At 42.4% G+C, this 15646-nt stretch overlaps 1 protein-coding gene, 1 long non-coding RNA gene, 1 other non-coding gene and 2 pseudogenes across 3 annotated transcripts in view; 1 reads left to right on the top strand and 4 right to left on the bottom strand.

Annotated features, from left to right (window-relative positions):
- Prss12 (serine protease 12) overlaps nt 1-7793 on the top strand; it is a 55228-nt gene extending 47435 nt beyond the window's left edge. The window contains exons 10-11 of the mRNA XM_021158296.3: nt 6432-6712; nt 7375-7793. Of these exons, the coding sequence (XP_021013955.1) occupies nt 6432-6712; nt 7375-7682 (589 nt within the window). The 3' untranslated portion in view covers nt 7683-7793. The remainder of the gene's footprint in view (nt 1-6431; nt 6713-7374) is intronic.
- LOC147005452 (U2 spliceosomal RNA) lies at nt 4971-5037 on the bottom strand (annotated as a pseudogene).
- An 807-nt stretch (nt 7794-8600) lies between the features above and the next one.
- LOC110291647 (uncharacterized) lies at nt 8601-9387 on the bottom strand. The gene is made up of 3 exons (XR_002377589.2): nt 9149-9387; nt 8853-8898; nt 8601-8704 (listed from the first exon to the last, which is right to left on the bottom strand). It is a non-coding gene; the product is annotated as an uncharacterized LOC110291647 (long non-coding RNA).
- Nucleotides 8974-9103, bottom strand: LOC115030719 (small nucleolar RNA SNORA24). The gene has a single exon (XR_003836317.1). It is a non-coding gene; the product is annotated as a small nucleolar RNA SNORA24 (small nucleolar RNA).
- Nucleotides 9388-11237: 1850 nt separating the features above from the next.
- On the bottom strand, nt 11238-12624 carry LOC110291917 (14-3-3 protein theta pseudogene; annotated as a pseudogene).
- Nucleotides 12625-15646: the final 3022 nt, after the last annotated feature.

Raw genomic sequence — 15646 nt, 5'->3', positions numbered from 1 at the left:
GGGGTTTGTTCAGTGGATGTAGAAGAGAGAATCAGGAAAAGCCTGGCCCACTGGGTTTGTGAATCTATTTCATTTATTTGGTAATGTAAAATCATCTAGGGGTTCTGAGCCTTGAAGTATGTTCAAAGAGCAGTTTCACAGTATGGGTCATTGGGGACATCTGGGAGAGGTCTGAAGGGGGAGGGCAGATGTGTAAAGGTATTTTATAAGCTTAAAATTACATGGAAAAAAAATCACCTCTTATGTCTCCCATATGCATTTTTCAAGAGTGAATCAAAATTTTTCTTACCAAACGATTAAAACTTGAAATAGTAGGAACTTGAAAGATTGTGTGCAAGAATCCTAACTTTATATTTTTATAGTTGAGGGAGACCAGCTATGTAGTTGTTATAAATACAGCAGGTAGGTAGCCAAAGAGAGGAAAGAAAAACTCTAGAATTTGTACGACATAATAGAAGGTTGGCATCTGGCCATCAAACTAGAGTCTTGGAGGAAGGCTGCTGAACCTTTTGTTTACAAATCATTTCTCCTCCCCTGGCCAGCCCCTTATAGCTATTGTTTAACACCCACGAAGCTCTCATCCACGCTTAAATACCATAGTAGACACTCCTAAGTTTTCCTTACATGATTTAAGTGGGCCGTGGGTCCCCAGGTGGAGGATCCAGTTAAGAATGCTGCGCTTTCAGAGAACAGTGGTTAGTCTAAATGTAGACCAACAAATAACTGCTTCCATATGTTATATTTGGGATCCTTTTATCTGCAGAGTATAATATAAAGACAGACGATTAAAGATCAGAGGAACAAACTGGGATATTCAGCATTTTCTATGCCTTAGAAGAAATGGAAGATTCTTTTAACGTGAGTGGGAGGGAAACCGCTTGCCAGTCTGTTACATGTCCATCCGACTCGGTCTTTAAGTTTCACTGGATTTGATAGTCATGTCGTTTGAAGTGACTGCAAAAGCGACCCTCATTTTATCTGAGTAAGCTTATTAAAAGGCACAGTGCCAGTTACTAGTTCTTCAAACGAGCTTCAAGTTTTGATTTTCTAGATTCAGCGGCTTTGGCTCAAACAATTCTCCTTTAAGCATAAAACACTGAAATTTGAAAGGAGCAAAGTGGTCAGGTCTTGAGAAGTTTTTGTTCTTTCATATTCCATATGGAGATGTTGGAAAATATGTTAGCCTGCTGTAAGGAAGGCCTGCTTGGATGAGACCTGGATCTCACATTTGATTAGGTTCCCCACCTCCTCTCCTTTCTTCCAGCACTGAGCCTCTGTATATGTAGATATGCGTATACATTTGGTCCTGTTCTTGCAGTGATGATATAGACCAGGGCTTTAGAGCTGCTATGTGTGAATGATGCGACTACCTGGTATGTTTTCTCTTTACAAAGTCATCACTGTTTTGTATCAGAACAGTCTAGAAAAGCTTACCTAGTCCAGATGAAACCAAAATGTCTTTAACTACTCAGCCTGCTCATTTCAGACACAGCATCATTGCAGGTTTTATGGGTACTTTACCGAAGAGCTGGTAGAATTCTAGTAACCCATCTCTCTGGGCCTCTCATACACTGTGACATGTCCAAGAAGCATGTATACACCAGTATGACAAGGGGACCTGACAGCTTGGGAGCCACTACTTAAAGCTTTTCTATCTCCTCTTTTACTTTCTTCTCCTCTGTTGTTGCTGGTTCTTTTGTCTTGTCTGGAACTCACTATGTAGACCAGTTGGTTTCAAACCCATAGTTATGGCCTGCTCTGGCTCCCCAGTGCTGGGATTAAAGGTGCTCTATCCCACCTTCCTCTTCCACACCTTTTTTAAAATGTCAAAACAATGACATTTTGGGATGTGGGTATGCTACTAGCAATTTGAAGTGGAAGCTTAAGTAAATAAAGTTTTTTAAAATTTCTTTTGAGTCTGTTCTTCATGGTATACATTAGTTGCTTTTGCTATTTCTTATTCTAAATCATTACTACAAAGGACTATGAGATGACCTTGTGTCAACAAAGGCACAGGAATACAAGTGAGAGAAAAGTTTCTGAGTTTTTTAAGTCCTCTTAACTGTTAACAACACAGTTCTGGATGATTGAATACATGTGAAACAAGGACCCTCTTATTTCTGCAACTTTACTCCAAACCTAATATGAGCAAGAATATCACTTAACCTAATTTTATCTTTTGACGTTTTGCCTAGAAATACCACAGCAGCTACAAATTGGCAGAGATTGCTGCTCTGCAAAAGGGAAGCTCTATAAATACTTATAATTAGAAAGCTTAGTCCCAGAGGTAATGAGAGGTATGTTTAAAAACCAGTGTATCAAATGCTTAACATGCACACTCTTTATGATTTCTTATATGATAGAGTTCTGAAGACCATGGTCTTTTCTGGGACCCATAGCACTGATCATGCTAAAGGGAATTTCCTACATACTCATTGCATATATGTCAGAGACAGTGCAAGGTCTCAGAAAGTTGACTCCTTCCATAGCAACTGTAAGCATTTAGCAGGCAGGTTTATTAAAGGACTTTCTGAGTTTAATTCAGACAGCAGAGAAAAAGCAGACTCCAGTGTTAGCTGATGTGGGCAGGCTGATATAAAACATTGATTTCTTAGAGAGATGATGGTCTGTAGAGAATAAACACAAATGTTCTCTGCACACGGACCCAAAACCTAAACTAATTCTTCACTTTTTAATTCTAGTATTTTTTTGTTGTTGTTCATCTTAATGACAAAATGCCAGAGGAATTTGGATTATTGCTATTAGATTTCATGAGCTGATCCTCTCATACACAAACTTGTATGGGAATTTCATCCAATTTTCATTTGTGGGGAGTTGAAGGAATTTCAACAAACAGCCCAGTGATATGTCAGCCAAAACGTAAAATGTTTGATTTAGAAGCATTTTTAATAGACTATATATCAATATAACACAAATTCAGCTATGCCAGAAAGGTGAGGAGAAGCCCTGAGTCACACATGTTTTTGACATCCAAAAACACACCAGGGCAAGGTTTCCTCCCGGAAGTATATTAATAATATCTACTAGGAGCCCTGCCTATGGTAGACAAACACTTGGTTAGAAAACTAGTTAAGATTTTTATTAGTTGTTCCTCAAATCTCAAGCATAATAGTCAATTTTAAGAATAACTGGAGTTCCAGTTGGGAAGATGGCTCAGTCTAATAAAAGATAAAAACAATCCCCTCATAAGCATAAGGACCCGCGTTCAAGTCCCCAGAATCCATCAAAAAGCATGTGTGTAATCCCAAGGATGGAGATATGGATACTAGGCAGATTACAGAAGCTTAGCTAATCAACTAGCAAAGTCCCAGGCTAATAACATAGTTTTGCATTTCACTGATGGCTAGTGTGGTAGTTTGAATAGGAATGGCCCATAGACTCTGGTGTCTGAATGCTTGGCCCATAGGGAGTGGCACTATTAGGAGGTGTGGCCTTGCTAAAGTAGGTGTGGCCTTGTTGGAGGAAGTGTTAAGATAATACCTCACTCCAGTCAGAATAGTATGAACAAATCTGAGAACAGATGCTAGAGAGGATGTAAAGATAAAGGAACCTGGGCTGAAGAGATGGCTCAGAGGTTAAGAAAACTGACTGCTCTGCCAGAGGTCCTGAGTTCAATTTCCAGCAACCACATGGTGGCTCACAACCATCTGTAATGGAATCTGATGCCCTCTTCTGGTGTGTCTGAAGACAGCACAGTGTACTCATATACATAAAATAAATAAATCTTTAAAAAATAAAGGAACCCATTTTTACTGATGGTGGAGTGTAAATTAATATGGCCATTGTGGAGATCAGTTTGGAGATTTCTATAAAAATTAAAGATAGAACTACCATATGTCCAACTATCTCACTCCTGTATATATATATATATACAGGAGTGAGATAGTTTTATATATATATATATATATATATATATATATATATATATATATCATTCGGCTCTATAGAAAATGAAATAATGGAAAAATGAAATTAAAATTTGCAGGAAAATGGTCTTAGAATGCATATTAAGCAAGGCCACATATTTCAGGAAAACCCCCCAAAACCCTGTATGTTCTCCCTCACATGCAGAATCTAGCTAATAATACAGGCATCTACATAGATGTATATGTGGGTGAGCAGAAAGGAGGACAAGAGAGGCTAGGTATTAGGGGATTGGGAAGGGCTACATGGACATGATGGCCTCATTTATGAAACAGGACATAAAGCTACTATGATTTTGTGCTAATTGTTATGGGTTTTTATTTTTGATGATAGAGATATATTTGATACTGAAAGTGTAAGGAAAGTCCAGTGTGAAACTCCACAGCTTCAGAATTGTTAATTAAAATCATTGAGATGTATAATTAACTTTAATTTTGATGTGTAATTTTTTTTTCCCTTTTTCTCTTTTTTTGAGATAGGGTCTATGTAGTACTGGCTGTCCTGGAATTAGCTATGTAGATTAGGCTGGCCCCAAACTCTGCCTGTGTGCCACCAACACTGGCTCTGGTGTGTAGGTTTGGTGTTGTTTTTTGCATTTTTTAATAGTTTAAAAATGTAAAGATACATTTAGTGTAAAATATAAATTTTACATTTTGAAATAAATCTGAAAAGCATACTCTCTTGGCATGAGAGGAAAAAAAACATTCCTGAAATATATATATAGTGATTTAACTTGAAAATAGGGAGTTGTCAGGAACCACAGGGAAGGGATATATCAGTCAATAGTTGATGGCTGCATAATTATACATGATTGTCAGTGCTACCAGAGGGTTCAAACCTCGTCTACCACAGGAGTAATGAGGAGTAAGGAGGGATGATATTTTAATAAGGCAGTCAGTAGTTATTTCTGGCCTCTAGGAGGTCTCTACTGGTAAACTATTGAATATAAAGGCTTTAAACTCACATTCAAGTGGATGTTTTGGGAACAGTGGGACTTTCATGTTTGTTACAGAAAAAATGAATAAGGGAGGTTTTTAAAAATTAATCATTTATTTACTTCACTTGATCTTAGCCAAAAGGCCGAGAAGCGATCATTTATTTACTTTACGTGTGGATGGCAGCTTTCCCTCCCTCTTCTCCTCCCACCTTCTCTTCACTCCATCCACCCTTCCTCCTCTTCTCAGAAAAGGGGAGGAAGGGTTTTTAACATTAAAAATTGCTCCCCAGAAGTTGGATGCCAGCATGAGATATGTGGATGGTTGATAAAAGGCAGGGTTAGCGTTTGGCAGGCACAAGAGACTGTTTTGAACGGCAGCGATTGTGTGCATGGTGCATGCATGCCTGGAATATCAGCTCTGTGTAGGCAGAGGCCTGAAGTGCTGGTGCAAGTCTGAGCCTACACACAGTGAACTGCCTACAGAATGAGATCCTGTCTTAAAATAACAGTACAAAATAAAATAAAACGTGGATCAACTCTGAAAGGTGTTGAAGATGTTCTGAGATCACCTAAGACTTTATTCTTTATGTAAAAATAAGACCATATCCATTCCAACAGTATGCAAACTTGCTTTCATTCTTTAGTAAGTGGCAAATGTATATTCCCACCAAAGAATTAGTACAAATTTAAACCAACTTAAAACTACCACAAAATGCTTGATTTTATACTATTGCATACCTGGGGGCATGTACAGCCTGGTTCTTGCTGTAAGTGGAGGTCAGGGCCAGGGACCGAGCAGCTGTAACCTTCTGAGGAAGAGGTAACCAGGTAGGTTGGCTAGTGTATTCTGGGCCCAGAAGTCTCACTTGGGGACCTAGGCCACCTCAGAAATATTTGTTAATTGCACAAGGCAATTAAATAGTAAACTAAATAATGTTTAAGACTGATAAAGAGTGCCAAAAAGAGGTGAATGTATAATAGATTCGGCATGCTAAGACTAGGTGGTTGCAATATAAACATGAGGGGGGGGGGGCTTCACGGAGGTGACATCTAAGTAAAGAACATAGAGTGAGCATATGCCGACATAGCTTGCTTGCATTTGACTCTCAGTGGGTAATAACCGATGCTTCTTTCTAGGGATAAGATGGGCTGCACTAGCTCAGGGACAGAGGAGGGTTAGCCATGTTTATGACTCCATGCAGCAAAATGAACACGGCAAATCAGAACAGTGATGGCGTGCTATACCATGTTCCTGTTTGGTTAAGCATTGCCATGCTGACGCTTTGTCGGTAATTTCCACTCACTCTCTACATTTACTGTCTCAGAAAATAGTAATCTAGACATACAGTGAAATCAGAAGACGTGTGAACAATGGGCTTCCAGGAGGGGACAGTGAGCTTGAAGGAAGAGAAAGGGTAAGGTGGCTAAGTTTGCTAAAGGACAGGATTTGAAACAAGATTGACTTGTTATAGTTTAACATTCCTAGCTGTTGATCATTGATTTTCAATATCTGGAAAAAAAAGCCTCACACTTGGCTCTCTCCCTTCAGGTACGGAAACAACTCCAGGAGCTATGCAGTTCGAGTCGGGGATTATCATACTCTGGTACCAGAGGAGTTTGAACAAGAAATAGGGGTTCAACAGATTGTGATTCACAGGAACTACAGGCCAGACAGAAGCGACTATGACATTGCCCTGGTTAGATTACAAGGCCCAGGGGAGCAATGTGCCAGGCTAAGCACCCACGTTTTGCCAGCTTGTTTACCTCTATGGAGAGAGAGGCCACAGAAAACAGCCTCCAACTGTCACATAACAGGATGGGGAGACACAGGTAATTATAAAAACAAAGAAACAATCAAAGAAAACTTGACAGCATTTGGTCTGTTCATGTTAGGATGTGCAATGGTATGACCTTAGATCAGTGGTTCTCCATTGGTGGGTCACCTAAGACCACTGGGAAACACATTTATAACAGTAGCAAAATAAGCTATGAGGTAACAATAATTTTATGGTTGGGGGTCACCACCATGGGAGGAACTGTATTAAAGGATTGCAACATTAGGATTGAGAATCACTGCCTTAGGTGGGCTTAAGCTTAGATGCTTGAAGTCTGCCAAGTGTGAAATGTATACACACAGCCTACCTAGATTCACACCATGGACTGTTGGTTTCCTACACTGTTGGTTCTAATTCCAAATTTTAGCACTAGCTGATGGAATTCAGTTGCTAGGTGTACACTTTTAGGTTTTTCCACAAATGACCTGACTAGATGAATGACACGTCATGTTTGTATGTGAAACTGTATGCAGTTTTAATTCTGAACATCTTCATTTAATACTACATCCTTCTGCTACACAGCTAACACCATAGCTACTTCTAAGTAACAGCCATTTTAAAATGCCTTTTTAGGCATTATAAGATTACTAAACTGCCAAATGTGATCATTAGCTGAAATCCCATTGACTAACGCCGGCCTTCTTTTGGTCTGAGCAGGTCGTGCCTACTCAAGAACTCTGCAACAAGCTGCTGTGCCTCTGTTACCCAAGAGGTTTTGTAAAGAGAGGTACAAGGGACTATTTACTGGGAGAATGCTCTGTGCTGGGAACCTACAAGAAGACAACCGTGTGGACAGCTGCCAGGGAGACAGTGGAGGACCACTCATGTGTGAAAAGCCTGATGAGACCTGGGTTGTGTATGGGGTGACTTCCTGGGGGTATGGATGTGGAATCAAAGACACTCCTGGAGTTTATACCAGAGTCCCCGCCTTTGTACCTTGGATAAAAAGTGTCACCAGTCTGTAATTTATGGAAAGCTCAAGAAATAGTAAAACAGATAGTAACCATTCAGTCTTCATACTTGGCACCATGCCAGAAACAAGCCTGCGATCCCTTTGAATTTGAGAACCCAGTAGTTCAGGGGTACAGGTTTTATCATCCTTGCCTATTGAAATTCTAGCAAATCTTAGTTTTAATTTTTAAATCCATAAAATTTCGACTAGGAACCTTGATTAGGTGCCCACAGTTAACCTTTTTGATCTTACCTACACCAAGACTGGCACATCATTTTCTTAAGTTCAAATCTTCACTATCTGCCTTTTGAACCATGAAAAAGTACGCCATCTACTGGTACCTTCAAGTAAGTTTAGATCTCCTAAGACTAACCTGACAAATGTTTTAAAGAGGCTCTCCTTATGCACCAGAAAGCCTAACACATGAAATGGCAAGCAGTTAAGAGGCCAAATTACTGACCACTTGTGGAACAAGTGACCTTACAGCAGCACTTTTTAAATAGGAATGAAGGCCAAGAGACATCTGGTGGGACTTAGGATCCCAAGAACTTCTGAATTAAATCACCTCCTTGTTCCTAAGCTTCCCTAAACAAGGCATATCATACCTCAAATCCCAGACACCAATGCCTATAAGGTCACAAGTATCTCTTCAGCACCTGTCACACCGCACCCCCCTAACTCCGCTTCTGGAGATTTGAAGTTGCACAGCACACACTAGAAGGCTTGGAAAGCAGCAAGCAAAAGACACTTTTCATTAAGGGCAACCATCTGTGGCTTGCTAATCACTCATATTCCAAGCTAACATTCATCTTGCACCTTTGTAACAAAACGATCTTCTTTGGAAGCCTAGTTAACCCAGTTATTTCCTGGGCAAATGTCTCCTGTATCGTTAACTCTTAATTCACAAAACCTCCAGAAACAGGACACAGTCTTATTATACACCAAACACCTTTAATATAAAATCTTCAATTTTCAAAAATTAAAAGCGAAGATTCGCTGTAAGGTGACCAGAGACGATCTCAACCACTACAGTACCTGCAAGAAAAAAAAAAAAAGGCCCATTACAAAATATCCGTGACTATACTACGGGCTGTTTACTTATGTTAATGTCAGCACAAGAGCAAACTTTTAAAGGCCCACTCACTACCCAGAACCGCGAAAACACCACAAAAATGAATCTTACCTCAACACTTCCTCCACTGTTCAACAGCAACGGGTTCCGGCGTTTCCTAGAAACATTTCAATACTAGTTTAGAAAATTTAAGTCCATTTTTCTAGCGTCGTGTAGACTTTTACAATCTCAAGAATGTCACTTGCTCAAGTCAGAATCTGGTACCAATGAAATGGTGACAGCTTTGCCAATAACAAGAACATGCTCTTCCATGGCTAGGAAGGGAGACTGCCACAGGCGGCAGGTCCCAAAGATACATGGAGTTTCACTGCCCAAAAATCTAGTGTAACCCCAGAAGTGTCACTCACCATCTGACCCAGCGGTGGCGAACTTGCGTCACGCCGCCCAACACCGTAACCGGCTTTACATGGTGGCCATCGCGCTAACCTTCACGGCGCTCTTGCAGAGTTGATGACTTACGGCCAGCACCATAGCCGCCGTGTGTCTCCCGCATCTCGGCCACTCACAAATAAGGCCCAAGATATCCCCACCACATAACTACGTACTCACGTCCGGATCGCAGCCAAAGAGACTTCAGAACGGTGCGCGCACGCTTTTATAGCCTGGGTGACGCTCTCCCAAGAGCCTGTGCGCGAGGGGCGGGGATTTCCCGCCCATTCCGCGCTCTCCCGCGCCTCGTCACTTTGATTGGTGTACAGGCGGCCCGGATTCGATGCGTGCGTCACAGGAATGGGCGGGTTGTGGAGGTGGGCGGGGAAAAGCCGAGCTGAAACCACAGTTCTCGCGGTGTCAGAAGTCTCGTGGCTGATGCTCCGGCGGTGCGCGCATTTGCTCTTCTTGGCTGCATTCTTCTCTGGGACCCAAAGTCTAAGGTCCCTTCGTCGCCGCCTCCCCTGGCATCACTTCCTATGGCGCCGGCCCTTTGTCCCCGAGAGCTGTTGGCGGCTTCTCTGCCCCCATCGGGGTTGATAGTTCCGCTTGCCCTTTTGATCTGATCTCACTTTTGCCCGACACAGCGCGCCGGAAGGTTTCTCGAACCGGGAGAACGGGAAGCCTGGGCAGTGCGAGCAGACCCGCCCGGCCCTCGTTTTTTCCCGGAGGAAGGCATATCTCACTCCCGGGTGCAGCCCGCTATGAGACAGAATAGAGGGCCTTTAGTGATGGAGTATGGAGATGACAGTTGCCGTCATGGAGAATGTTAGTTAGAAAGCTTGAGATCATTACAGGCTGGGAAGTGTGCGGTTAGGGCAACACCGTGCAGGAGTCAGAGTGAACGAATTCACTGGAGACAATGCTCGCATTTGAAGGACCTAGAGGGGTTCGTGAACCTCAGCTCGCTCACCCACTATCTCATTTTACTTAATATAATCACAACCGAATTGAAAGAACTAGTTAATCATAAGGCTCAAGTAACCACGGCGCGTTGCCCAAACACTTCATTTACATTCTGGATGGTCTTCTGAGGGTGTCCTTAAGAACTGTCTGTATTAGTCCTGAGCTGAGAAGTCGGAGATTAAGGGTCTTCCTTCTCTGGCCAGTAGATGGTAGCCTGCATCTTTCCGTGGGTTTTTCTTTTGTGCCTGTCTGCACCTGTCAGGTTTTTTGTTTTATAAAATGTAGTTTTATTTTTATGTTACTCTGCTGTTACATAGGGCATAACATTTTCATAAGGCTTTTTTGGGCACTACAGTCAATGATTAGCAAACACATAATATAGTCCAACTCTAAAGAACAATCACTGGACCAAATGGATACCCTCTCACATGCACACAAATCTGCATGGAAAAGTACTAACGTGTAGACTTGGACTTGTGTTCTTTATTTCTCCTTTCTAGTGTATTAAGAAAGGACATGCATTTTGATTGGCCGAAAGCAATGCTTGTATTCTGGCAGCAACATGCTACTTCTGTCACAAGGTAAAGTGAATACCAGAGCTATGAAGGCAGGCAGGAGATGTAAGTGGATTTTTATTGGGAAGGAAGTTGTCAATTTAAACAGCAGCAAATGAAGAATGCACAAGGAAACTCCCTGTTGTCACAGGCAGATGTAACCTCCAGAATTTGTGACACAGGAGACATTTCAGTCTGTGACTCCAAGCCTGGATGCATTAAGCGCTTTCCCATTCAATCTAACACTTCTGGATTCTTACTAATAAGGAATTTGTAATAAGAGCACGGAAAAGTTGCTTCTGAAAGGAACCCCCAAGAAGGTTCAGAAAGGGAATGTAGGAATCAAGACGTCATTACAATTACTTTAAATTATAATGCACTCCATTTCCATAGCGTCACAGTGATACAAAACACGGTCACCTGAAGGACTGGTTCAGATTACTTAAAAACCAATTGTGCTGTCAGTCCTCTACACTCCTCTACACAAGTGTCTGGAAGTTACTCGTGTTTACATGAAATGAAGCTATTGATACTTTTCTACAGCAGTAATTGTACATCAGGAAGGCGGAGACAACACAAACCAAGGGATGAGTTTTCCCAAAGCTGCAGTGTGAAAAGACTATAAACAGTTGATCCCATACACATGAATGGGCTTCCTTGCTAGAGGAGATCCAAGTGGAATAAGGAATGGAGATGTAAAAAGGTTTTCTTGAGGGGAAGGAGGTTGGTGCCCTGGATGCCTTTAGTTCTCAGCCCCCTCTGCTGCATCACATTCTTCTCCTGCACTGTCTGATGTCCACAATGTTAAGTTGTCTCTAAGCAACTGCATGATGAGGGTGCTGTCTTTGTAGGAGTCTTCGTTCAGTGTATCAAGCTCTGCAATAGCCTCATCAAAAGCCGTTTTAGCCAGTGTGTAGGCAAGCTCTGGATTATTAAGGATCACAGAGTAAAATACAGGAAAGTTAAGAGCCAGTCCCAGGCAGATTGGATGCGTAGGTTGCATCTCTTTCTTGCTTATATCAAATGCCTCTTGGTAGGCTCTTTGGGAATTTTCTATCGTTTGTTTTCCATCATTGCCACAAGCTACTTCAGCAAGATACTTGAAATAATCTCCATTCATTTTCAGATAGAAAACCTTACTCTCTGGATTAATTGCATTGGCTATTAAATACTTATCCAACAATTCACGAACTGTGATGCAGATGGACCTCAGTTCCAACTCCACTTTCTCCCTATAGTCCTTGGTCAGCTGCAACTTCTTGTTGGAGGTGTCGGTCTTCTTCTCAATGCTCGAGATGACCCTCCAGGCGGACCTGCAGCCCCCAACCAAGTTCTTGTAGGCCACCAACAGCAGGGTCTAGTAACCTCATTCCAAATACTACCATGTTCAGAGAGTAGGGGCTAAGATGTCAACGTAAGTTTTGGGAGCACATCATGTCTTACTGAACATTTTTAATGAACCAGACGTTAACCACTGGGCTCGGTAGCTGGAATGGAACAGTGGTAGTTTATGTCCTTGTATATTCCTGTCTTTTGACTAAACTTGTTTTGTCTGAAATAGAACTTTTAAAACCTGCCTTTGGCACGTCCTTCTGTTTGTGTTCTTTTCTGTCCTTGTTGCTCTCCCCTCACCACATCTCTTATCATCTGTGGAAGTTCTTTTCTGCTTTCAGCATTTTGGTCAAGTGTTGTTATGAAAACCTTCATCCCTACAAGTGATTTTGATGTTTGCATTTTCTCCTGGGGAAGTGTTTGGAGGGAAGACTCCGGTGAGCACTTGTGGTCATGGCAAAGTGCTTTGAAGTGCACAGTACGTATTTCTGAAACGGAAAAAAGATTTGTTTTTAGGGTTTGAGATGTTACTTCATTTCTGAGTGCTTACCTAGCAGCACAAAGCCCTGGGACCAGCCCCCAGCAAGGCATACAGTGGGCATGGTGGCACGTGCCTGTAACCCCAGCAACTAGTGGCTTTCGGGTTAGAGTTTTGTTTGACTACCTATTAAGTTTATGGACAATTTAGGGTACATGAGACCCTATCTCAAAAACGCTATTTTTGTTTGTTTGTTTCTTTTTTTTTCTTTCTTTCTTTCTTTGTTTAAAACCTTTGGGATAGGGGGCTGGAATGTAGCTTAGTGATGGAGTGTTGTTCGGTAATCACAAGGCTCTGTGTACAATCTCCAGCACCACAAGGAAACAAACAACAGCACAAGTCATTTTCTCCAGAAGGTGGACTTTCATCCCTCTCCTGAATTGCAGCACCAGTTTCATATTGGGTTGTTTCATGACTTGATTTCAAGGTGCAGGGTAAAAAAAGGACATCCTAGTATGGTTTCTGCTGCTGTGATGCAACATCATCAAGGGCATCTTGGAGAGGTAGGGGCTCTGGCTTCCACTTCCACATCATAGTTCGTCATTGAGGGAAGCTAAGGCACTCATTCCAAGCAGGAGCCTGGAGGCAGGAACTGAAGCAGAGACCATGGAGGCATGCTGCTTATTAGCTTGCTCTTGGCTTACTTAGCCTGCCTTTTTATACAGTCCAGGGCTAACCTGCCCAGGTGTGGCGCTGCTCACACTGAACCCTCCCATATCAATGGCTAACCAAGAAAATGTCCCACAGCCAAGCCCACAGGCCAAAGCAACGGAGGCATTATCTCAAGGTTCCCTCTGCTTGGCCCATGTTTGTGTCAGGTTCACCCAAATAAGCAGCACAGAGGAGACTGTATAAATGGTGCCAGAAAGTAACACACACTGCCTGTTCTGGGTAATAAAAATTTGAGGGATATGCGTCACGTGAAAACAAAAATCAAAGGAGAATAAAGATAGGTCATGATCACGGTGAACACGCTGATATAGTAGGGTGAAAATAAGATGTTTCTCTCTCTGGTCCTGCGCCTCAAAGTCCACATCATGTTCTGACCACGAGGAAAAAACAATGAGATGAAATCCGTGCTTATCTAATTCCCTTAGGTTAGCAATTAGAGAAAATCGAGCACTCTGCCATTTTTGCAGTTTTTTTTTTTTTCTGTAAGTCTGAAACTTCAGAATTGAACACAAAAGCAGTTATCATTTTACGGCCTGTCATGTTGCTTTTAAGGCAAGTGCTACTTTAGTGACTCTACTCTGAATTTGAGGCAGAGATGTCACTTCTAATCAGTGGAGATTTGCGCTTAAAGCCAGTGAATTTCATCACCACCAGGCCAAGGCTTGGAGTCTTAGAATGCACTTGAGAGACTGTGGGAGGAGAAGAATTGGAAATTGCTTGTAATTGAAGTTGTGGAGTTTTTTCTTTTTCTTTTTTTTTCATTTACGGGGAAGGGGGGTAAAATGGAGGAGCCCTTGTACTGAGCGAGTGTGCCGGGCATTATTGCTGTTCTGCACTGAACAAGTGTGCCGGGCACTATTGCTGCTCTGCCCTGAGCGAGTGTGCCAGGCACTATTGCTGCTCTGCCCTGAGCGAGTGTGCCGGGCACTATTGTTGCTCTGCCCTGAGCGAGTGTGCCGGGCACTATTGCTGCTCTGCCCTGAGCGAGTGTGCCAGGCACTATTGCTGCTCTGCCCTGAGTGAGTGTGCCGGGCACTATTGCTGCTCTGCTTTGAGCTGATTGCACTATTGCTGCACGGCACTGGGATGGACTGGAGATTTCACTATAGCCAGTTAGAATAACTATTAGAGAAGGAGAGAACAATAGCCAGTGCGGGGAGTGACAGAGGAAAGAGAATCTTAACTCCGTGCAACTGTTACGGAGTCCAAATGTGTATGACGTTCTGGGGCGGGGTCTGGGCCGAAGAAACCAATAAGGAAATATAAACAGAGTGGGGTAAGTACTGAGCATGCGTCACAGTCCTCTAAGAGCAGTTTACAGGGAGGGACTTTAAGAGGGGATTGAGACTAGACTTGAGTGGGGAGAAAAGTCAATGAAATGTTGGATCCTGAAGAAAGGAAAGTTTTCAAAGAGAACAAACCAGTGTTAATGGTATATGAAATATGACGGCTGAGAAATGACCATTTGAGTTAATCATACACAGGGTATTGGGGTCTTTTAAAGAACAGCTGCAGGGACAATAACTTGGAAAATCCGGAGAAGGTACGCTATATACTCTATATAGTATATAATATATAGTCTATAGTCTATAGTCTATAGTATATAGAAGAGAAATGGGGCTATACCTGGAGACACAGCTGAGATGAAGCACATGAAGTCTGAGAGCAACGAAGGCTGGATACCTGGGACTACGGTGGAGATGGAAAGCTGACCGTGCTGGAAAGCGTGGGCAAGCTAGGGCTAACGCACAAAGGCTGGGGTTAGCCTCAGGCAGTGTTCTCTACCTGTGCGTCCTGATAGGGGCGGGACAGCAGAAATCCTGGATATCAGATATTTACATTATTCATGATTCATAAGAGTCACAAAATTACAGTTATGAAGCAGCAACAAAAATAATTTTAATTTTTTTGGGGGGGGTGGTCACCACACCATGAGGAACTGTATTAAAGGGTCCCAGCTTAGGAAGGCTGAGAGGCGCTATTCTAAGGTAACAGCTTAGAACTCTACAGAAACACAGCGGGAGCAGGTGGCGCTTGGCTGTTAGAAGTGATGGTGCAAACTTCTGGATGTACTTTTCTATCAGTTGATTTCCCCTCCAGGAAAATATCAAACTGTATTCCAGTTTGATAAAGGAGACTTGGAAATTTGAAGGGGAAGGACAGAATATAATTAGAAGATAATGTCAACAGATTTGGAAATGTAGCAGGAGTCTTGGATTTAGTGAGAGTTTATCTGAATTCTTGGAACAAATTTAAATTCAAGTCTAGCCTGATTGTGTTCATGTGTGCAGCTGGTGGGTGGAGCTAAGAAGGGGTGGAGCTAGGAAGACCGTGAGTGAGAGGAGGGACTTGTGCAAGGTAAGCACCATATGGATTTCTTTCGGAATTTAAGGCAGTCAGGAAGGGATGGAGAG

The sequence above is a fragment of the Mus caroli genome, unplaced genomic scaffold (genome assembly GCF_978045245.1).
Source record: "Mus caroli unplaced genomic scaffold, Mus_caroli_1 scaffold_3, whole genome shotgun sequence".
Classification (NCBI taxonomy): Eukaryota; Metazoa; Chordata; class Mammalia; order Rodentia; family Muridae; genus Mus; species Mus caroli.
The sequence above is the reverse complement of the archived record's forward strand: the minus strand, read 5'-3'. Positions and strand labels throughout refer to the sequence as shown.